The sequence below is a fragment of the Pistacia vera genome, unplaced genomic scaffold (genome assembly GCF_008641045.1).
Source record: "Pistacia vera cultivar Batoury unplaced genomic scaffold, PisVer_v2 Contig18, whole genome shotgun sequence".
Lineage (NCBI taxonomy): Eukaryota > Viridiplantae > Streptophyta > Magnoliopsida > Sapindales > Anacardiaceae > Pistacia > Pistacia vera.
The window spans coordinates 22,546-47,361 of NW_022195898.1; the positions used below are offsets into that span (position 1 = coordinate 22,546).

Consider the following 24,816-nt stretch of genomic DNA (forward strand, 5'->3'; position numbering starts at 1 on the left):
TTATATGGATAAACTCTTTATAATAAAGAGTTTAGGTCATATAAAGAGTCTTTTAGAGATGCTCTAATATAGTAAGAGCATCAGTAAGAGCATCTTCAAAAGATTCTTTATATGACACAAACTATTTATTATAAAGAGTCTATCCAAAAAAACAAGAGTCTAACATACTTTTTATTTTTAAAATATAAATTAGAGAGTGAGTTTGACTCTCCATATTTAAAGAGTCTATCCATAAAAGCAAGAGTCCAACATACTTTTTATTTTTAAAATATAAATTAGAGAGTGAGTTTGACTCTCCACATTTAAAGAGTCAAATTTCACTCTCTATCCTAATTTTAATTAATAAACTACAAGTTCCTATGCATTTTATTTATTAATTCTCTCTCTCATTAAGTCTATTTCTTAAAAATTAATAGAATCTTTATTAAATTTAAAGAGTCTATTGGATTTGAATAAAAATCGTGTTTTTTATATTTAAAAATTAATGAAGATGCCTTTTATTTATATGAAAGATACTCTTCAAAATAAAGAACACCATTGGAGATACTCTAATAATATCCTCTGTATTTTTATATAATCTAAAAATCACTAACATGTTACTTTAAGGATTAGAATTTAAAACTACTAATGTGTTACTTTAAGGGTGAGAATCTAAAATTTATGTAAAAACTTTCTGTTTAACTAAAGCTTGGGTGGGACATGTTGTTTGCTCGAGATACTAATATCATTTGTTAGTGAACTTTTAATGAACAACTTAATCATATTTGTAACATGAAAAAGTTGCTGCCATGATGGTCTAATAATCAACGGCAGATATAAGAAACGTTTATGTCCTATGTTGGGTTCAAAATGGGTCGAACTTCTTGTTGAGCCCTCGTACGTGTCAAAGCCAACAACCCAAAGTGGCATTAGCATGATGTCAACTACTAAGTATTAGTCCTAATCGAACCGAATAGTGAATCCCACGCTGCTCAGCTAGTAGCAATAGTAAGCTTTTATGACTATGGTCTATGGTGTGTGTGAAAGATGATTCTCTTCGGAGACATCTGATAAAACTGGAATGATATAGAGAAGATTAGCATGGCCCTTGCGCAAGGATGACATGCACGAATCCAGAAATGATCCAAATTTTCTCTGCTAGTCAGTTCAGTTAGGCTCTGCTACTCGATTCCGATTCAGCTGCAACATTTGCTATATTTGTCATTCTTAGTATGACTTGATCTTTTGCTAGAGCAAAACTATTCATAAAATTGGAAATTGTTGAATCTTATTCAACCAGTCTGGAAGGGATCTCTCAATCCTATTAAGATTATAGTTGTTAATGAAAGGCTTGAAACTCAGCGGAAGGGATTGAAAAATCAAATTCACTTTGAGGGTGTCAGGCACCTTGATGTTCAAAGCATCTAATTGTCTCAAAATATTTATCATTTTCATGACGTGTTCTTCCGGGGACAAACCCTCTTTTAACCTTATTCCAAACAAGGTTGAGCTTAACTCATATTCCCTTACCTTCGAGTTTTCACGGTATAACTCTTATAACGTGAGAAAAATTTCATTAGCACTCTTCATTTTTCACATTTTCTTTGAAACTCATCACTCATTGATGCCAACATATAAGTACGAGCTCTCAATTCATCATCCTTCCATTTCTTATATTATTTGTGCTCATCAAGATGAGCTTCAGGTAGGGGTGTTTCTTAAACATAGTCTGCATTTTTAGAATTTAATATTATTGATAATTTCCATAGTGTTGGGGTAGGTGCATTAGAACCAATCTATTATTGTAAAATTGACTCTGTAATAAATGTTTATTAATCAATAAAAGACATTATCCTCTATATCACGTAAATCATATTATGTATAATGATATATGTCCTTAGAATGGTAGAACCGTGATGAGGGTATCAAGTGTTTCAAATCTTGATAGTGAGAACCATATAATCACATATGGGGGTATCAAGTGTTTAGGGTATCAAGTGTTTCAAATCTTGATAGTGAGAACCATATAATCACATATGGTGGCCATTCTAGAAATGTCCATAGCTCTAGTATTATTCTGAACGAGGACACATATAATACGGTAAAGCTATCATAGTGTTGAACGATCCTGTCGAAAGTTAATGACTGATCTCATTTGTTAAGGTTGTTTGCCAACAACCTGGTGCAACGCATGGGTGCTTGCTAGAGGCAAGTTCACTGGATAGACCCACCAGAGGATTCCATATGGATGGTAACTGGAATAAATCCTCTAATCGATGGTAGTACATGTGATCCTTAGACTTGAGATCACCAGAGCGTCTTGTGCACCAATTGGTGTAGTTTGACACTAGCCTAACGTAATTCTATTCAGAGCTATCAATACGATAGCGATTGGCTACATTGAGAAGTGTATCGAGACTATGGTGGATCTATAAAGGATTCATCACTCCTAGGTACGGGAGAAGTTATCTTATTGGGTAATTCAGTAAATGGTAATGACACTAAATCTGTGGCCATAGTGGGATTGAGTTGATGCTCAATCTAATTTATTATTCTAGTCATTGGTCCATTAACTGAATACAAACATGTCGAGGATATCTGAGATTGACACTATTTCTATACCCCAGTCTCGACGAGATAACAGATGATGAAATGATTGGATTGCACGACAACCATACTGTTAACAGGTTACGGTTTCGCTGAATCCGAATCTATCGGGTGGCCATGATACATTGCTAGGGGCCAATCTTGGTCTATATGTAGTGAAACGATTAATTGGTGTTAATCGTGATACTACACACTGCCGATATGATGAGGAGTCTACGGGTTACACATTTAGAAGATAATTTAAGAATCAATTTGTGAGAAAGGTATTTTCGTCTTTTGGGATGAAAGTGTATTTTAGTAATCTAACAGTGCAATTAAATTTGCTGAGGTTGTTACTTGTATTTAATTTTAATATTAAAATTAAATTAGTGAAATTAAATTTAAATATATCTATGTATATATTTAAATGAATTATTATTATTAATTAAATGTTAATATATTATTATATATACATTAATTGATTTTAATTATAATAATAATTAATTAATTAAAATACCATAAAGGGTGTGTTTGGTGGGTTGGAGCCCATGACTATTCCTAAGTCGAATAGGGTTTTAATTATTGCATTATATAAGTGCAACTTAAATTTAAAACAATGAGAAAAATTCATTCAATTAAAACCCTAGCCACCCAAGAGGTTATCTCTCTCTCTCACGTTTTCTTCTTCAAATGAAGAAGAAATTTTTTCAATTTTTATTGTTCTTGATTCTTGATGCCGGCAATTGTTCTAGCAAAACAATTATCAGTTCTTCGGATTATCTTTGTGTGGACTTCCGTCAGTGCGATCCTACATTAGATAGATTAGCGAAGAATCACGTGAACAATAGATGGTGAACAGTAGATGGTGAATAGTAATTGATGAACAGTGTTCGTGTCCGAAATTAGAGATATTCGAAGGAGCTTCCAAACGTCAGTATGAACTAAATCCTTGTATGGATTTGTTTTTAATATAGTTTTATTTTACGTTTCAGTTTATGCATGAAAACTTTATAATCTGTACTCGGATCTTGGTTCGTGTAATTGATTGATTCGTTTTAAATATTATGTTTTTTCGTTGCGCGAATCCGGTTAATTACTAACAACAAGAGACTATGCGACATATAAGACAGAAGTAAATAGTACTACTACAGTAGCCGCTGTGTTAGGGCTGGTGAGTTTAGGGCCTCTATAATCTTGGGGGGCTGATTATTCCATTATCACCCTATCAATAGAAGTTGTTGTGTATCAATCTTGTCGTTAGAAATCGTCGCATCCAGGATCATAGAAATATTATAAACTTAATAGGCAACAGCGGCAGAGCCGAACTGAAGCCTATTGAGAGAAGAAACTTCTGTGACAAAAAGGATGAGTGTCCGGCTAGTGCATATTACTCAGAAGAACTAATGCAAAGAGAGTATTTTAGCTAGAGAGAGACATAAAGAGAAAGAGAAAATTTTAGTTCATTCCTCCATGCCTTCTAAGGGAAGGGAGGCCTCCTTTCATAGCGAAAGAGGGACGCTTACAAAGAGACACGTCAAAGACTGGGACACTTATACATGAAAGACATGTGTAAGCATACGAGCTTACCGACATACAGTAGATACACGTGATAGAAAATTAAAATATTTTACACATTCTAAGAGGTGCTTCTGGGCATCTTCAGTCGTCATCTGATAAGGTGTCAGTCTTATCTGGATCTTCTTCTGAGTTGATTGGGTTGTGGGTATACCTAAGAGTCTTCTACCAAATTGGATCTGGAGAATTTGGGTTTTGGGCATCTTGATATTATATATATGTTGAATTGTTAAGAACTATATCAAGATCTGGATCATCAGTTTGTATTCTAGGGATTGGGATTGAAGATCCGGCTATGTCTTCAAGTGGGTACAAAGTTTGAGATGGATTGTGGCTAAGAAGTTGGGTGTATTGTTGTGCAGGAACTGTTTGTTTTACTTTTGGACGGGAAGATGAGGTTTCTTGGTTGTAAGCATGTTGTTCCTGTTATCTGTTTGATGAAGCCATTCTCTGATCAACCGCCTGAGATCTTTGAACTCCGGAAAACAAACACTATACACTTACAGATCTCTAACCTTACCCAACAGTACCAACCCATGACCATTCATGACATTGGTTTGCAAACACTTGGAGGTCTCCACTATCACCCTGAATATCCATTTTTGACCTTATTCTTGATCAATGAAGATACCATCTTCACACCACATCTCCTGCACTTGCTATGGTGTTTATTGTACAAATACACCATTGCCATTGAGTTTCCTATACAACAAATGGCATCATATTTGTGTCTCCTAAAAAGGCGTGTCCTGGACGATTTACAGGCATATCTCTTTCAAACCTTCCTTGAGTGGTTTTATCCCATATCTTGTTGGATAAGCCTTTTTAGAGCAAAAGAGACCTTCTGCGAAAGAAGGAATCTTTAGTCTTCACATGTCATTTTTACTTTCCAGCAATGTTCTGAAAACCGAACCGGACCATCCGGTCAGACCGGTTTGACAGGTAGCTGACGGCATATCTGGTCCAGTATCCTCTGAAAATCGTTATTTTCAATCAAATCGGATTGAGCCGTGGTTAGACCGCTGGAATAGTGCCGAATCGTGGTCCAATAGCAACTCAATCTCGCCGGATTCCGGCATCGTTCGAGGGAGAAAACACCACCATTAGACTTGACGGCATCTCCACAACAAAACCGAGCCATTTTCAGTGGCCTTCGTCGCTCACCATCCACCTAAAGTTCACTCAACCGTCGGACTTCTTTCTTGATTCTGGCGAGTTCCAGAGCCGATGGAACTCCCTAGCACCACCATCAGATTTGTCGACACCTATACATCAAAAGCCCCATGATTCCAAGCTTCGATTGGCTGTCGATCATCGTTGTCGCCACCATCACCAGTCTCTTCGCATGACAGGGGTGTTTTGGACAGATTTCAAACCTTAAGGGAGTATTATAGGGGTGTTTTTGATGAATTTCAAACATTTAAGGACTAAAAAATTTTTATAGAATACGGTCCAACTGACCGATCCAACCGATCAAACCGAAAACCAGACCCTTGAACGAGTCATAGTCCGGTCTAGTTTTCGAAACATTGCTTTCCAACGCATCCCCCCATGAAAATCAAGACTTCACCTACACTCATGATGGGACAATCAAAGAATATGTCATACATCCCTATTCCCTACACTCAGACTGGCCATTACACACCATACAAATTAAACAATTCCAAAAATATATGTGCCAACTCCCTAGTTAGTAAATACGCGTATTTACGTATTTTACAAAGGATTGCCGAATTATTGGAGTATCCATATAATTCACGAATTATTGAAAAAAAAAAAAAAAACTAATTGAAACAACATTGTTTTAGTGGGAGAAGAAGAAATCAGTGGTAAGGCGTAAGAGAAGAGATTGGAAAAGGGGGGGAATGAAAAAATAACCCTCTCAAAGACATCCATTTTCCCGCCCATTCCCCCACACCTGACACCTTTACATTTTAAACTCAAAACACATACAAAATCATTTCATATTTTTAAATTATTTCCATGCTATCTAATAAATTAGATTGGATTAATGATATTAAAATAATAATTTATTGTGAAAAAAAAAACTATCATATATTATAGGTATAAAATAATAGTTAGACTATTGTAACACTAATCTTTTATATAGATTTGTGAGACAAAATTTTAGTTTTTGATTTAAATAATTTAATGGATTAATGGGAAGTTAAAATTGGTTGCATTTAATATCAAACTTATCAAGTTTTAAATTAGTAAAGAAGCATGGCTAAATATTGTGTTTGAGTCTAGAGACTATAATTTGAATATCAGTTATATATTGTATATTTGTGTTATTGGTTAATTGAATACTTTGCATTTGAAATACTGTATTGATTTTAGTCAAGTAATCCATAAAAGTATTAAAAATAAGATTGATATTGCCGTATGTTTCAAAACGTATTATTGACAATGCACCATATTAAACCCGTATATACCCGTACCATATTTTTCCCGTATCCGAATTTTATGACCGAATTTTTATAAACGTATTTTTCACTGTTTGTCGTATTATATACGTAAAATTCTCATACTGTTTTTTTGCTGTACCCGTATCTACTAACTAGGGCCAACTCAACCAATACTAGGGGTGTTCAAAAAAATGCAAAAACCGAAACGAAAAACTGGTTAACCGAAAAAACGGTTAGGTTACGTTCAAAAAATTCACAAAACCGAATTTCTGATTCAGTTACCGGTTCGGAAAAAAATAAAAAGTGGTTAACCGAAACCGATTTTTTGAACCGGTTTTACAAATATATATATTATATATTAAATAAAAAATAATAATATTATATATTATATATTAAATAAAATAATAATAATATTGTTAATGTATTGTTAGTAGTGGTCAATTGATATGTATGAATGTTTAATTTTTATTTGGATATGTATTATTTATATTTACAATTTAATCTAGGAAAAAATAAAAAAATAAGTTTTATAAAAAAAAGGGAAAATCGGTTTTCCCTCCAAACCGGTTTGGTTTCAGTTCAGGAATTTTTCCGAACTGAAAAACCGGTTCGGTTCAAAAAAACGGTTAACCGCTTTTGAACACCTCTAACCAATACATCTGCCCTTCTCTTTGGCCTCGACCTGCAACATCTGCACCTTGGAATTCACTCCCCCCTTAATATTGTCAGAAACTCCTCTCTGTTGTGGAACAACATGCTTACAACCAAGGAACCTCATATTCCCGTCCAAAAGTAAAACAAACAGTTCCTGCACAACAATACACCCAGCTTCTTAGCCACAGTCCACCTCAAACTTTGTATCCACTTGAAGACATTCCTGGATCTTCAATCCCAATCCCTGAAATACAAACTAATGATCCAAATCTTGATATAGTTCTTAACAATCCAACATATATACAATATCAAGATGCCCAGAACCCAAATTCTTCAGATCCAATTTGGTGGAAGACTCTTGGGTATACCCACAACCCAATCAACTCAGAAGAAGATCCAGATAAGATTGACACCTTATCAAATGATGATTGAAGATGCCCAGAAGAATCTCTCAGACTGTGTAAAATATTTTAATTTTGTATCACGTGTATCTACTGTATGTCTGCAAACTCGTATGCTTACACATGTCTTTCATGTATAAGTGTCCCCGTCTTTAATGTGTCTCTTTGTAAGCGTCCCTCCTTGGCTATAAAAGTAGGCCTCCCTTCCCTTAGAAGGCATCGAGAAATGAAATAAAAATTTTCCTTTCTCTTTATGTCTCTCTCTAGCTAAAATACTCTCTTTGCATTAGTTCTTCTGAGTAATATGCACTAGTCAGACGCTCATCCTTTTTATCACAGAAATTTCTTCGCTTAATAGGTTCTCAGTTCAGCTCTGTCGCGGTTGCCTATTAAGTTTAGAATATTTCTATGATCTTGGATGCGGCGATTTCCGACAGCAAGATTGATACACAACAACTTCTGTTGATAGGGTGATAATGGAGTAATCAGCCCCCCAAGATTATAGAGGCCCTAAACTCACTAGCCCTACCACATCAGCTATTGTAGCAGTACTGTTCACTTCCGTCTTATATGCTGCATAGTTTTTTCACGAAGGTGAGGAAATATGAGTTAAGCTCAACCTTGTTTGGAATGAGGTTAAAAGAGGGTTTGTCCCCGGAAGAACACGTCATGAAAATGATAAATATTCTAGGACAATTAGATGCTTTGAACATCAAGATGCTTGACACCCTCAAAGTGAATTGAACTACTTTTGCTCTGTTAAATGTTGAGCTTATCATGATAATGGAAACTGTTGATGGTGCAATCTTCCATTTGCAATTGTGGTGTTTTAGACTTTTAGTTAACATATTTGTATCAAAATTTCCTCTTCCCTCCCCCTCCCACATTTAGAACTCATGAACTCAAGTATGATCCATGATGTGTGCTTGACCATTGAATTTGGTAAGGCTTTTCAATCAGATTTCATACAAAAGAATAACACAAATGCTATATTTGCGTTCTTCCACAGAGTTGGTTACCAATAGTACCGTCACTATGGTTTTGACAAAACGATCTCATCACTTGGACCAAAATAAATACTTCATTCAGTTCATTGTACATGGGGCCTCTGCTTAATATCTTATTGTCCCGCTTCTTGTGTTGGTGGGATAAGAATTTGCTTACCAGCTTTAACTATCACGCAAAGAGACGCCACATTTTAATACTATTTGATGAGAACAATGATAAAAAAAGAAAGAAGTTGCTGCAATTTTTGAGTGGTTTGCGGAGATCTAATGTATATTTTCAATGAAATCAGCCCTTTCCATCAAAATCGAGTACAGCATTACATAAAATTAAAATTTCCTGACCAAATTTAATGAATTCAGGCGAAGGAAAGCCTTGGGTGGTACCTGGTAGAGTGATTCGACGGAAACTCTTAGGTGTGTTATTCAAAAGGTTTTAAGTTTGAATTTTTCCTCGGTTACTAATGAGGGTGACCAGTAGAGCTCTTACTCTTATCCGACTAGTAGTTTCAGGGTCCCGAAAGACTAGTTAAAGTGTACCTAAACTGAATCGGACAACCCAATCATTTAAAAAAAAAAAAAAATCACAAGTACAAAAGTAAGCAATTGAGAATTTGAAGTCTTCTTCCTTTAAAAACTTATAACATGGATTCTCTGGTAAACTCATTAGAAGATTACAAAAATAATAATTAAAATAAAAAATAAATAAAAAACCTTCTTTCCAATTTCACATGTTTTTTTGGTAGATCCAACCACCGCATACAATTCTAAAACAGAAAGGTAGGGTTGGACAAACAGAACACCAAGCAGGAACCACCATGTATCAGAATAATAAAGTTATGGATTCATTTACGAGGGAGACGATTGTACAAAGTTTGAAGTTAAATAAATATATTAAGAAATTAAAACCAATCTCAGAACTCTGGCCTGAGCTTTTAGTTTGTTACTGCTAACTGAGAAGACTGTAAGAAGGCATGTCTTCAATCCTTAGAACATCATCCATTAGAAGTTCTCTCTCCAGTTGCCCCCGAGTTGATTTCAGAACTTCCTATATGAAATCCAGAATTTTATCAGTACATTTTCCAATTCAATACTAACCAGAAAATTTTGCAGCCTATGCGAAATTACAAGAAGATAGTAGATTTCTCACATTGAACTCCATGTATGTGGCATTTCTCTCCAGCCATTGTTTGTCCATGACCACAAAAGCTACACAATATAGCAAGTCAAACGCCCATTCATTATCTGAGAACACTTTGAGAAGAACAAGTTAGCTGTTGCCTTTCGGTTCTTATACATGACGATATCAACTTAAAAAGGATTTAATGGGAAATATTTGAAATTGCAACCTGACAACATCTGCAAGAAAACTGATCTGACAAAAGTCCTAGGTTTGGCTGCAATAAAGATAAGCTGGCTAGTATTAGCAATGGTGTTCCAAATAGAGATCAGAGTTGTTCATCTATGTTTCCTAGGAGATTGAAACAACTGATGTTCACATTAAGATTGGCTTCATATTCTGAGGGAAAAAAATTGAAAAGAATTAATTGTTTCTACTTACTAGCCTCAAGATCAAGCATTTGCATGATCATGAATGTGACATTTACACCGGCAACAGCAAAAGGGTACTCCCACGCAGCTCGCTTTCCTCCCTGCTTTTTTAATAAACGCTGAAAGGATGTCTGCAACAAATAACTCATAATAAAAACTAATGGCCTTTTCAGGATCAATTAAACAAGAATTAAGAAGGGCTAAAATTCTGAAATTCAATCTTACCGAAAATGTCTTGGCAAAGAACAACAAATTCTCCAGAGAAATGAATCCAGCTCCTCTATTCATCAGGAAAATTGTCCAGATGCTAAGTAAAAGAATAAATATGCCAGGAAATCGAAGAAGGAAATACAAGTAGCACAAGGTAAAAGAACCTGAAATCAGTAGATGGATCTCTGCCCTGCCACCCCATTTCTTTCCATTGATCAGATATTAAGCCATGGAGCTCCTGATCAGGGTATGTTGCATACCACAGTGCCCTTAAAGCTTCCTGTCCCCAAGAAAAAAGAAATTTTTTTTTTTATATAATATGCATCTCTGAGGAAAAAATTGGGCATGTGAGGCCTTGATGTCACAGAAAAGATACTGCAATTTCGTCATCCTCGAAAAGTCTGTGAAGTACTTCCAAAGAATATTCACATATCATATTTAACTTTGAAACACACCTGGTGATCTGGCCTGGAAGCATCAAAGTAAACCTTCATCCGATGCTTCAATCTTTTCAGTCTTTCTTCCTGAAAATTTTCAAACAAATCTTCCACATATGAGAAAATCAAGATCATTGTCTGTGTCAGACTGAAGAGAACTTGAAAAACACCGAACTCTGAATTTTTTGGTAATTGACTTTAATCTACAACCAAATAAAAATCAGTCTCCCAGCATATTTGCTATACGATCACATGACAGAGACAAGCAAGCCAGCTTATTCTAACAGAAAAAGGTATTCCGGCTACATATAATATGCAGGTATTTTGTGTTTAAGGAAGCCATATTACTGATCACATGATCACCTCCACAGAGGACAAATTTCAGGCGAAGTTGCCAATAACTATCAACCCATTTGAGGTATCACCATGAATTGATTGCCAATTGAAGCAAGGACATTAGGACATTTTGTAGCAACATAATCTCCACACCAACAACAATGCATGCCTGTTGTTTCTTCTTTTTCATTCGTTTTCAATAAATTTCTCGTTTATTACAAACTACTACTTGCCTGTTGAGGAGTCAAGTTAATGCAGATCCTTTGATAAGTGCCCTTTCGCTTGAAGCAAACACAAGTCAGGCCCTTACCAATCCAAGTAGGCGTCCCACAAGTTGCATCATCTGTATACAAGCATTAAGTATTCATCATATATTAACCTTTTCGTAATCATTAATCACTTTAAAACGTGCTCAGAAAACATATAGAACTGAAACAGTAGTGCTGTCACAGACAAACCGAGTGAAAGAAACTTAAGCAAAAACCTGGGCGAAGAACTGCACCAAAGTATTTCATAGCCAGAACGAACAAATCACTATTCTCTCTTAACATGAACATGTCAGTAAGGTGGTCCTCAGACCCCAGTAAGATCAAAGTTTTTTTGATAGCAAAACAACACACATTCCAACCAATCATATCACTTTGATCCCCAAGTGGTGGGACCATTTACAAGACAATCAAGGCCATCCATATCTGCTGCACACGGTCCTACGTATACAAATAATTTTATACGTACGTACACTATCGAATTTACGAGAATGAGAATACGTAAAATACATATTTCATCATAATAATAAGGTGGTAGTTTGCGGGTAGTTAATGTTTTACTAATAAGAGCATTCAACAGTGAGGCCTTGGACCTTGTCTTCACGCTCCCGACAAACATAAAGTATAAGGATTCCAGAGTTTTCAAACACGCGCTGATGAGCTGTGAGGTTGGACTTGGGGACCACATTCCGACCACATGAAAACATAGGGTGTCCATGTGAGCACTTGATCCAATGTGGTCGGAACCCAACATCGCACGCGCTCATATCGAGAGTAAGAGCGCTCCTCCTTTACAAAAGGGAAGTAAGTACAACTACATCTAGCTAGTAGTAGCTAAGTAGCTAACCACCACTATCTCTTAAAAAAAAAAAAAAAAATCGTACATTGCTTTCATAAATTGCCGACAGAAAAACGTTGCAATTTAAAATTGACGAAAATACAGTTCAAATTTAAACAGGTAGGTTAAATAGACAGTAATGTTTCCGCTTTTTAATTTTTGGACCCAATAAGTTTGTGCCATTTTCTAACCTTTGTAGACATTATGGCATAACCATGTTGAGTAGGTCTATTAAACGCAGACTAAAAAGCATTGTAGATGTGGCATTGGTCATTTATACAGCATAAAGACACCTTTATTAGTCAGAATATAGCACAATACAAACTGAAAACGATTGTAGTTGTAGGAGACGGAGGTCTTAGTCTCTTATATAACACAAAGACACCCTTACCAGCCAGAATTTAGCACAACGTAGAAAACCATTGTAGATGTGGGAAACAAGGGTTTTAGTCGCTTATATAGCACAAAGACACCCTTACTAGCCAAGGTCTTTTCATGACAAAATGAGGCTCGCATAGCATAAGGACGCCCTCACCAGTCACAAACGCCTTTTCAGGATGAAATGAGACCCACATAGCACAAAGACACTCTCACGAGATTGGGATTGGTATTGTCCGCTTTGGGTTCTATGACTTGCACAATTTTATCCTTAAAAGATGCTTCTAGGTGGAGGGTGTCCTTATACTATATAAACAATTAAGATCCTATCGCTAACCAATATGGGACTTTGACACCAATCACCAACAATGAATAATTACAATTTTGTCATGAGCTTTGATATATGTATCAATTTAATTTTATATAATGTTTTAGTCTTTGTCACTAACGATTTGGTCTATAAGATTTGCAAAATATTACTGATAAAACTTAAAACATTGCCCAAAAAAAAAAAAAAAAAAAAATGTTCGAAACTAAATGTTACTTCAGCAAAATCTAGGCCTAAGATTCATACCAAATGATTTGGGCTAGCTGGGTTCATATCGTGTCCACACCAACAGAACTCGTTTTACAAGGATGAATAATGATACTAAGTGCACCAAGCATATTTTTAAGGACACCAATTATTTTTAATTTATATTAAAATTCAATTTTATTATTTTTAGGGTGTTGCATAGATTTCGGGGCTTAAAGTGTGAAAGCTAAACATCACATTAAAAGGAGAAATATTCGCTTATTAATTCGGTAAGAAGATTGAATGAATCTCAATAGTAAGGCAAGAGCCATAAAATATGAAAAAAGAAAAGGGTCACATGGACTGGTCAGCATCAAAATATAAGTAAATATCAAAATGGGAAGCTGTAGGCTCTGGCAGGCAGGGGCACCAAGGACGAAGGCTTTCACAATTATTATATGCTCTGAGGTTATCATTGCTTAGATAAGAGAGGCCATTAATTTCCACATGGAATATGTACGATTGTTCGATTTCTTCAAAGACGAAAACATTTCTTCCACGTAAAGACCCGACAAAGGAGAGGAGGGGACCTTAGAAATGTGACGTGTCACTATTATAATACGTGGCTAGAACCCTTAGGACTTGTTTGGTTGTAGCTACCGTACCATTAGATGCTATTGAATAGTTGATATTTCAATACGTCATTCAGTCATTGTACATGGGGCCTCTGCTTAATATATTGTCCCGCTTCTTGTGTTGGTGGGATAAGAATTTGCTTACCAGCTTTAACTATCACGCAAAGAGACGCCACATTTAATACTATTTGATGAGAACAATGAAAAAAAAGAAAGAAGTTGCTGCAATTTTTGAGTGGTTTGCGGAGATCTAATGTATATTTTCAATGAAATCAGCCCTTTCCATCAAAATCGAGTACAGCATTACATAAAATTAATTTCCTGACCAAATTTAATGAATTCAGGCGAAGGAAAGCCTTGGGTGGTACTGGTAGAGTGATTCGACGGAAACTCTTAGGTGTGTTATTTAAAAGGTTTTAAGTTTGAATTTTTCCTCGGTTACTAATGAGGGTGAACCAGTAGAGCTCTTACTCTTATCCGATAGTAGTTCAGGGTCCCGAAAGACTAGTTAAGTGTACCTAAACTGAATCGGACACCCCATCATTTAAAAAAAAAAAAAATCACAGTACAAAAGTAAGCAATTGAGAATTTGAAGTCTTCTTCCTTTAAAAACTTAAACATGGATTCTCTGGTAAAACTCATTAGAAGATACAAAAATAATAATTAAAATAAAAAATAAAAAAAAACTTCTTTCCAATTTCACATGTTTTTTGGTAGATCCAACCACCATACAATTCTAAAACAGAAAAGTAGGGGTGGACAAACAGAACACCAAGCAGGAACCACCATGTATCAGAATAATAAAGTTATGGATTCATTTACGAGGGAGACGATTGTACAAAGTTTGAAGTTAAATAAATATATTAAGAAATTAAAACCAATCCAGAACTCTGGTGAGCTTTTAGTTTGTTACTGCTAACTGAGAAGACTGAAGAAGGCATGTCTTCAATCCTTAGAACATCATCCATTAGAAGTTCTCTCTCCAGTTGCCCCCGAGTTGATTTCAGAACTTCCTATATGAAATCCAGAATTTATCAGTACATTTTCCAATTCAGTACTAACCAGAAAATTTTGCAGCCTATGCGAAATTACAAGAAGATAGTAGATTTCTCAATTGAACCCATGTATGTGGCATTTCTCTCCAGCCATTGTTGTCCATGACCACAAAAGCTAAACAATATAGCAAGTCAAAAGCCATTCATTATCTGAGAACACTTTGAGAAGAACAAGTTAGCTGTTGCCTTTCGGTTCTTATACATGACGATATCAACTTGAAAAGGATTTAATGGGAAATATTTGAAATTGCAACCTGACAAAATCTGCAAGAAAACTGATCTGACAAAAGTCCTAGGTTTGGCTGCAATGAAGATAAGCTGGCTAGTATTAGCAATGGTGTTCCAACTGATGTTCACATAAGATTGGTTCATATTCTGAGGGAAAAAAATTGAAAAGAATTAATTGTTTCTACTTACTAGCCTCAAGATCAAGCATTTGCATGATCATGAATGTGACATTTACACCGGCACAGCAAAAGGGTACTCCCACGAGCTCGCTTTCCTCCCTGCTTTTTTAATAAACGCTGAAAGGAGTCTGCAACAAATAACCATAAAAAACTAATGGCCTTTTCAGGATCAATTAAACAAGAATTAAGAAGGGCTAAAATTCTGAAATTCAATCTACCGAAAATGTCTTGGCAAAGAACAACAAATTCTCAGAGAGAATACCAGCTCCTCTACATCAGGAAAATTGTCCAGATGCTAAGTAAAAGAATAAATATGCCAGGAAACGAAGAAGGAAATACAAGTAGCACAAGGTAAAAGAACCTGAAATCAGTAGATGGATCTCTGCCTGCCACCCCATTTCTTTCCATTGATCAGATATTAAGCCATGGAGCTCCTGATCAGGGTATGTTGCATACACAGTGCTCTTAAAGCTTCCTGTCCCCAAGAAAAAGAAAAAAAAAAATTTATATAATATGCATCTCTGAGGAAAAAATTGGGCATGTGAGGCCTTGATGTCACAGAAAATACTGCAATTTCGTCATCCTCGAGAAGTCTGTGAAGTACTTCCAAAGAATATTCACATATCATATTTATTTGAAACACACCTGGTGATCTGGCCTGGAACATCAAAGTAAACCTTCATCCGATGCTTCAATCTTTTCAGCTCTTTCTTCCTGAAAATTTTCAAACAAATCTTCCACATATGAGAAAATCAAGATCATTGTCGTGTCAGGAAGAGAACTTGAAAACACCGAACTCTGAATTTTTGGTAATTGACTTTAATCTACAACCAAATAAAAATCAGTCTCCCAGCATATTTGCTATACGATCACATGACAGAGAAAGCAAGCCATTATTCTAACAGAAAGGTATTCCGCTACATATAATATGCAGGATTTTGTGTTTAAGGAAGCCTATTACTGATCACATGATCACCCACAGAGGACAAATTTCAGGCGAAGTTGCCCGTAACTATCAACCCATTTGAGGTATCACCATGAATTGATTGCCAATTGAGCAAGGACATTAGGACATTTTGTAGCAACATAATCTCCACACAACAACAATGCATGCCTGTTGTTTTTCTTCTTTTCATTCGACTATCATATATTATAGGTATAAAATAATAGTTAGACTATTGTAACACTAATCTTTTATATAGATTTGTGAGACAAAATTTTAGTTTTTGATTTAAATAATTTAATGGATTAATGGGAAGTTAAAATTGGTTGCATTTAATATCAAACTTATCAAGTTTTAAATTAGTAAAGAAGCATGGCTAAATATTGTGTTTGAGTCTAGAGACTATAATTTGAATATCAGTTATATATTGTATATTTGTGTTATTGGTTAATTGAATACTTTGCATTTGAAATACTGTATTGATTTTAGTCAAGTAATCCATAAAAGTATTAAAAATAAGATTGATATTGCCGTATGTTTCAAAACGTATTATTGACAATGCACCATATTAAACCCGTATATACCCGTACCATATTTTTCCCGTATCCGAATTTTATGACCGAATTTTTATAAACGTATTTTTCACTGTTTGTCGTATTATATACGTAAAATTCTCATACTGTTTTTTTGCTGTACCCGTATCTACTAACTAGGGCCAACTCAACCAATACTAGGGGTGTTCAAAAAAATGCAAAAACCGAAACGAAAAACTGGTTAACCGAAAAAACGGTTAGGTTACGTTCAAAAAATTCACAAAACCGAATTTCTGATTCAGTTACCGGTTCGGAAAAAAATAAAAAGTGGTTAACCGAAACCGATTTTTTGAACCGGTTTTACAAATATATATATTATATATTAAATAAAAAATAATAATATTATATATTATATATTAAATAAAATAATAATAATATTGTTAATGTATTGTTAGTAGTGGTCAATTGATATGTATGAATGTTTAATTTTTATTTGGATATGTATTATTTATATTTACAATTTAATCTAGGAAAAAATAAAAAAATAAGTTTTATAAAAAAAAGGGAAAATCGGTTTTCCCTCCAAACCGGTTTGGTTTCAGTTCAGGAATTTTTCCGAACTGAAAAACCGGTTCGGTTCAAAAAAACGGTTAACCGCTTTTGAACACCTCTAACCAATACATCTGCCCTTCTCTTTGGCCTCGACCTGCAACATCTGCACCTTGGAATTCACTCCCCCCTTAATATTGTCAGAAACTCCTCTTTGTTGTGGAACAACATGCTTACAACCAAGGAACCTCATATTCCCGTCCAAAAGTAAAACAAACAGTTCCTGCACAACAATACACCCAGCTTCTTAGCCACAGTCCACCTCAAACTTTGTATCCACTTGAAGACATTCCTGGATCTTCAATCCCAATCCCTGAAATACAAACTAATGATCCAAATCTTGATATAGTTCTTAACAATCCAACATATATACAATATCAAGATGCCCAGAACCCAAATTCTTCAGATCCAATTTGGTGGAAGACTCTTGGGTATACCCACAACCCAATCAACTCAGAAGAAGATCCAGATAAGATTGACACCTTATCAAATGATGATTGAAGATGCCCAGAAGAATCTCTCAGACTGTGTAAAATATTTTAATTTTGTATCACGTGTATCTACTGTATGTCTGCAAACTCGTATGCTTACACATGTCTTTCATGTATAAGTGTCCCCGTCTTTAATGTGTCTCTTTGTAAGCGTCCCTCCTTGGCTATAAAAGTAGGCCTCCCTTCCCTTAGAAGGCATCGAGAAATGAAATAAAAATTTTCCTTTCTCTTTATGTCTCTCTCTAGCTAAAATACTCTCTTTGCATTAGTTCTTCTGAGTAATATGCACTAGTCAGACGCTCATCCTTTTTATCACAGAAATTTCTTCGCTTAATAGGTTCTCAGTTCAGCTCTGTCGCGGTTGCCTATTAAGTTTAGAATATTTCTATGATCTTGGATGCGGCGATTTCCGACAGCAAGATTGATACACAACAACTTCTGTTGATAGGGTGATAATGGAGTAATCAGCCCCCCAAGATTATAGAGGCCCTAAACTCACTAGCCCTACCACATCAGCTATTGTAGCAGTACTGTTCACTTCCGTCTTATATGCTGCATAGTTTTTTCACGAAGGTGAGGAAATATGAGTTAAGCTCAACCTTGTTTGGAATGAGGTTAAAAGAGGGTTTGTCCCCGGAAGAACACGTCATGAAAATGATAAATATTCTAGGACAATTAGATGCTTTGAACATCAAGATGCTTGACACCCTCAAAGTGAATTGAACTACTTTTGCTCTGTTAAATGTTGAGCTTATCATGATAATGGAAACTGTTGATGGTGCAATCTTCCATTTGCAATTGTGGTGTTTTAGACTTTTAGTTAACATATTTGTATCAAAATTTCCTCTTCCCTCCCCCTCCCACATTTAGAACTCATGAACTCAAGTATGATCCATGATGTGTGCTTGACCATTGAATTTGGTAAGGCTTTTCAATCAGATTTCATACAAAAGAATAACACAAATGCTATATTTGCGTTCTTCCACAGAGTTGGTTACCAATAGTACCGTCACTATGGTTTTGACAAAACGATCTCATCACTTGGACCAAAATAAATACTTCATTCAGTTCATTGTACATGGGGCCTCTGCTTAATATCTTATTGTCCCGCTTCTTGTGTTGGTGGGATAAGAATTTGCTTACCAGCTTTAACTATCACGCAAAGAGACGCCACATTTTAATACTATTTGATGAGAACATGATAAAAAAAGAAGAAGTTGCTGCAATTTTTGAGTGGTTTGCGGAGATCAGTATATTTTTCAATGAAATCAGCCCTTTCCATCAAAATCGAGTACAGCATTACATAAAATTAAATTTCCGACCAAATTTAATGAATTCAGGCGAAGGAAAGCCTTGGGTGGTACCTGGTAGAGTGATTCGACGGAAATCTTAGGTGTGTTATTCAAAAGGTTTTAAGTTTGAATTTTTCCGGTTACTAATGAGGGTGACCAGTAGAGCTCTTACTCTATCCGACTGTAGTTTCAGGGTCCCGAAAGACTAGTTAAAGTGTACCTAAACTGAATCGGACAACCCAATCATTTAAAAAAAAAAAATCACAAGTACAAAAGTAAGCAATTGAGAATTTGAAGTCTTCTTCCTTTAAAAACTATAACATGGATCTCTGGTAAACTCATTAGAAGATTACAAAAAATAATTAAATAAAAAATAAATAAAAAAACTTCTTTCCAATTTCACATGTTTTTTGGTAGATCCAACCACCGCATACAATTCTAAAACAGAAAGGTAGGGTTGGACAAACAGAACACCAAGCAGGAACCACCATGTATCAGAATAATAAAGTTATGGATTCATTTACGAGGGAGACGATTGTACAAAGTTGAAGTTAAATAAATATATTAAGAAATTAAAACCAATTCAGAACTCTGGCCTGAGCGTTTTAGTTTGTTACTGCTAACTGAGAAGACTGTAAGAAGGCATGTCTTCAATCCTTAGAACATCATCCATTAGAAGTTCTCTCTCCAGTTGCCCCCGAGTTGATTTCAGAACTTCCTTATGAAATCCAGAATTTATACATTACATTCCAATTCATACTAACCAGAAAATTTTGCAGCCTGCGAAATTACAAGAAGATAGTGATTTCTCACATTGAACTCATGTATGTGGCATTTCTCTCCAGCCATTGTTTGTCCATGACCACAAAAGCTACACAATATAGCAAGTCAAACGCCCATTCATTATCTGAGAACACTTTGAGAAGAACAAGTTAGCTGTTGCCTTTCGGGTCTTATACATGACGATACAACTTGAAAGGATTTAATGGGAATATTTGAAATTGCAACCTGACAACATCTGCAAGAAAACTGATCTGACAAAAGTCTAGGTTTGGCTGCAATGAAGATAAGCTGGCTAGTATTAGCAATGGTGTTCCAACTGATGTTCACATAAGATTGGCTTCATATTCTGAGGGAAAAAAATTGAAAAGAATTAATTGTTTCTACTTACTAGCCTCAAGTCAAGCATTGCATGATCATGAATGTGACATTTACACCGGCAACAGCAAAAGGGTACTCCCACGCAGCTCGCTTTCCTCCCTGCTTTTTTAATAAACGCTGAAGGATGTCTGCAACAAATAACCCATAATAAAAACTAATGGCCTTTTCAGGATCAATTAAACAAGAATTAAGAAGGGCTAAAATTTCGAAATTCAATCTTACCGAAAATGTCTGGCAAAAACAACAAATTCTCCAGAGAATGAATCCAGCTCCTCTATTCATCAGGAAAATTGTCCAGATGCTAAGTAAAAGAATAAATATGCCAGGAAATCGAAGAAGGAAACAAGTAGCACAAGGTAAAAGAACCTGAAATCAGTAGATGGATCTTGCCCTGCCACCCCATTTCTTTCCATGATCAGATATTAAGCCATGGAGCTCTGATCAGGGTAGTTGCATACCACTGGCTCTTAAAGCTTCCTGTCCCCAAGAAAAAGAAAAAAAAATTTATATAATATGCATCTTGGGAAAAAATTGGGCATGTGAGGCCTTGATGTCACAGAAAAGATACTGCAATTTCGTCATCCTCGAGAAGTCGTGGAAGTACTTCCAAAGAATATTCACATATCATATTTAACTTTGAAAACACCTGGTGATCTGGCCTGGAAGCATCAAAGTAAACCTTCATCCGATGCTTCAATCTTTCAGTCTTTCTTCCTGAAAATTTTCAAACAAATCTTCCACATATGAAAATCAAGATCATTGTCTGTGTCAGACTGAAGAGAACTTGAAAAACACCGAACTCTGAATTTTTGGTAATTGACTTTAATCTACAACCAAATAAAAATCAGTCTCCCAGCATATTTGCTATACGATCACATGACAGAGACAAGCAAGCCAGCTTATTCTAACAGAAAAAGGTATTCCGGCTACATATAATATGCAGGTATTTGTGTTTAAGGAAGCCATATTACTGATCACATGATCACCTCCACAGAGGACAAATTTCAGGCGAAGTGTGCCAGTAACTATCAACCCATTTGAGGTATCACCATGAATTGATTGCCAATTGAAGCAAGGACATTAGGACATTTTGTAGCAACATAATCTCCACACCAAAAACAATGCATGCTGTGGTTTCTTCTTTCATTCGTTTTCAATAAATTTCTGTTTATTACAAACTACACTTGCCTGTTGAGGAGTCAAGTTAATGCAGATCCTTTGATAAGTGCCCTTTCGCTTGAAGCAAACACAAGTCAGGCCCTTACCAATCCAAGTAGGCGTCCCACAAGTTGCATCATCTGTATACAAGCATTAAGTATTCATCATATATTAACCTTTTCGTAATCATTAATCACTTTAAAACGTGCTCAGAAAACATATAGAACTGAAACAGTGTGCTGTCACAGACCAACCGAGTGAAAGAAACTAAGCCAAAACCTGGGCGAAGAACTGCACCAAAGATTTCATAGCCAGAATGAACAAATCACTATTCTCTCTTAACATGAACATATCAGTAGGTGGTCCTCAGACCCCGGTAAGATCAAAGTTTTTTAATGGCAAAACAATACACATTCCAACCAATCATATCACTTTGATCCCAGTGGTGGGACCATTTACAGGACAATCAAGGCCATCCATATCTGTGCACACGGTCCTACGTATACAAATAATATACGTACGTACACTATCGAATTTACGAGAATGAGAATACGTAAAATACATATTTCATCATAATAATAAGGTGGTAGTTTGCGGGTAGTTAATGTCTTACAAATAAGAGCACTCAACAGTGAGGCTGGAGCTTGTCTTCATGCTCCCGACAAACATAAAGATAAGGATTCCAGAGTTTTCAAACACGCGCTGATGAGCTGTGAGGTTGGACTTGGGGACCACATTCCGACCACATAAAACATACGGTGTCCATGTGAGCACTGATCCAATGTGGTCGGAACCAACATCGCACGCGCTCATATCGAGAGTAAGAGCGCCTCCTTTACAAAAGGGTAGTAAGTACAACTACATCTAGCTAGTAGTAGCTAAGTAGCTAACCACCACTATCTTTAAAAAAAAAAAATCGTTCGCTTTCATAAATTGCCGACAGAAAAACGTTGCAATTTAAAATTGACGAAAACAGTTCAAATTTAAACAGGTAGGTTAAATAGACAGATAGTTTCCGCTTTTTAATTTTTGGACCCAATAAGTTTGTGCCATTTTCTAACCTTTGTAGACATTATGGCATAACCATGTTGAGTGGTCTATTAACGCAGACTAAAAAGCATTGTGATGTGGCATTGGTCATTTAACAGCATAAAGACACCTTTTAGTCAGAATATAGCACAATACAAACTGAAACGATTGTAGTTGTAGGAGAGGGGTCTTAGTCTCTTAATAACACAAAGACACCCTTACCAGCCAGAATTTAGCACAACGTAGAAAACCATGTAGATGTGGGAACAAGGGTTTTAGTCGCTTATTAGCACAAAGACACCCTTAAGCCAAGGTCTTTTCATGACAAAATGGAGCTCGCATAGCATAAGGACGCCTCACCAGTCACAAACGCCTTTTCAGGATGAAATGAGACCCACATAGCACAAAGACACTCTCACGAGATTGGGATTGGTATTGTCCGCTTTGGGTTCTATGACTGCACAATTTATCCTTAAAAGATGCTTCTAGGTGGAGGGTGTCCTTATACTATATAAACAATTAAGATCCTATCGCTAACCAATATGGGACTTTGAAACCAATCACAAAATGAATAATTACAATTTGTCATGAGCTTTGATATAGTATAAATTAATTTTATATATGTTTTAGTCTTTGTCACTAACAATGGTCTATAAGATTTGCAAAATTACTGATAAAACTTAAAAAATTGCCCAAAAAAAAAAAAAAAAAAAAAATGTTCGAAACTAAATGTTACTTCAGCAAAATCTAGGCCTAAGATTCATACCAAATGATTTGGGCTAGCGGGTTCTATCGTGTCACACCAACAGAACTAGTTTTACAAGGATGAATAATGATGCTAAGTGCACCAAGCATATTTTTAAGGACCACTATTATTTTAATTTATATTAAAATTCAATTTATTATTTAGGGTGTTGCATAGATTTGGGGCTTAAAGTGTGAAAGCTAAACATCACATTAAAAGGAGAAATATTCGCTTATTAATTCGGTAAGAAGATTGAATGAATCTCAATAGTAAGGCAAGAGCCATAATATGAAAAAAGAAAAGGGTCACAAGGACTGGTCAGCATCAAAATATAAGTAAATATCAAAATGGGAAGCTGTAGGCTCTGGGAGGCAGGGGCACCAAGGACGAAGGCTTTCACAATTATTATATGCTCGAGGTATCATGCTTAGATAAGAGAGGCCATTAATTTTCATAATATGTACGACGTTCGATTTCTTCAAAGACGAAACATTTCTTCCACGTAAAGACCCGACAAAGGAGAGGAGGGGACCTTGGAAATGTGAAGTGTCACTATTATAATACGTGGCTAGAACCCTTAGGATGTTTGGTTGTAGCTACAGTACCATTAGATGCTATTGAATAGTTGATTATTCATATCCTATGCAAAATATTCCCTGCATCTATTTAGTGCACTGGACACCCAATCCAAACGGGGACCGTCAATCATGAAGTGGGTCCACTTAATGTGGACGGACAGTGATTGACCTCAACACTTCTAATATTCTACAGTAACCGCAGGTTGCGACAAATCCGGCACGACCACTGTATTTAGAAGAAGAAGAAATCATCGATGGCCGGATTCATTTATAAAATTAAAATATCATAAACCATCTTCACTCATTTCAAAACTTTCACATTTTCACTTCCCCAGCTTCTGACTAATTCAATGAGAAAAAGATCTTATCCAGTTTTTTCAATGAAACTAGATAAATTTATCTGTGATTCGCAATGAAACCACAGGGAAAGAAGGTTCAGGATTTTTGATCAGTTGTTAAAAGAAAATGGAACCAGTTGAAAACAGAAAAGGAAAGTTCAGACTAAAGCATATTGATATTGTGAAAACAGTAGAAATCCATGGAAGAACCGAAAGAATTCGAGAAAAAACCAGCGGATCGAAATTAGTAATGGAAAGAGGATCGTGGAAGTCTATAAATGAAACGATCAGAGTAAATCAAATAGATCGTTGTGGTTATATAAAAAAAAAAAAAATAATAATAATAATAATAATAACATCACATTGTAGGCGGCAAAGCACAGACGGTGAAAGAGAGAGAAAATAAGTACCTGAAGAACCGTGACCGCAGCGGTTGATAGAAGAAGAAGGAGAGAGAGTACGGATCGCCACGCAGCTTCCCTGAGTTCTAACTACGCTCATCTCACTCTCTAAACGCTTAATCTCCAATAACATTCACAGCAAATCTCAAAAAATTAAAATTTTCAGCCCTAAAGGCAAGTGTCTGCATGTGAGAGATAGTCGTGGTCCGAGTATTTTGAGCGAGTGTGAGTTACTGATATACAGATCAAATGTCAAAATTGCCCTCTCCTTGCCACTTTTCGCAAACACGACTTTACAAGTTAA

The 24,816-nt window shown here is 35.8% G+C and overlaps 1 protein-coding gene, 1 non-coding gene and 2 pseudogenes across 2 annotated transcripts; 1 reads left to right on the forward strand and 3 right to left on the reverse strand.

The window, feature by feature from the left end:
• The first annotated feature begins 1,030 nt into the window (after positions 1-1,030).
• On the forward strand, positions 1,031-1,133 carry LOC116126488. Its single transcript, XR_004127487.1, has one exon. It is a non-coding gene; the product is annotated as a U6 spliceosomal RNA (small nuclear RNA).
• An 8,112-nt stretch (positions 1,134-9,245) lies between these two features.
• Positions 9,246-11,698, reverse strand: LOC116126457 (ELMO domain-containing protein C-like). Its single transcript, XM_031412150.1, has 9 exons — positions 11,626-11,698; positions 11,375-11,484; positions 10,824-10,892; positions 10,533-10,648; positions 10,384-10,438; positions 10,169-10,289; positions 9,957-10,004; positions 9,758-9,852; positions 9,246-9,655 (listed from the first exon to the last, which is right to left on the reverse strand). The coding sequence occupies exons 1-9, from the start codon at positions 11,696-11,698 to the stop codon at positions 9,557-9,559; spliced, it is 786 nt and encodes a 261-aa protein (XP_031268010.1). The 3' UTR covers positions 9,246-9,556.
• Positions 11,699-14,635: 2,937 nt separating this feature from the next.
• Positions 14,636-15,977, reverse strand: LOC116126458 (annotated as a pseudogene).
• Positions 15,978-19,715: 3,738 nt separating this feature from the next.
• On the reverse strand, positions 19,716-24,708 carry LOC116126487 (annotated as a pseudogene).
• Between the last annotated feature and the right edge of the window lie 108 nt (positions 24,709-24,816).

What these genes read in the sequence shown, in the direction of transcription:
- LOC116126457 (XM_031412150.1), bottom strand. Translation starts at nt 11,698, where the DNA reads ATGTTCATGTTAAGAGAGAATAGTGATTTGTTCGTTCTGGCTATGAAA. An exon ending in TGGTGCAGTTCTTCGCCCAG is followed by an intron (nt 11,485 to 11,625) that starts GTTTTTGCTTAA and finishes GCTTGTATACAG; the next exon opens with ATGATGCAACTTGTGGGACG. An exon ending in CTTCCAGGCCAGATCACCAG is followed by an intron (nt 10,649 to 10,823) that starts GTGTGTTTCAAA and finishes TCTTGGGGACAG; the next exon opens with GAAGCTTTAAGGGCACTGTG.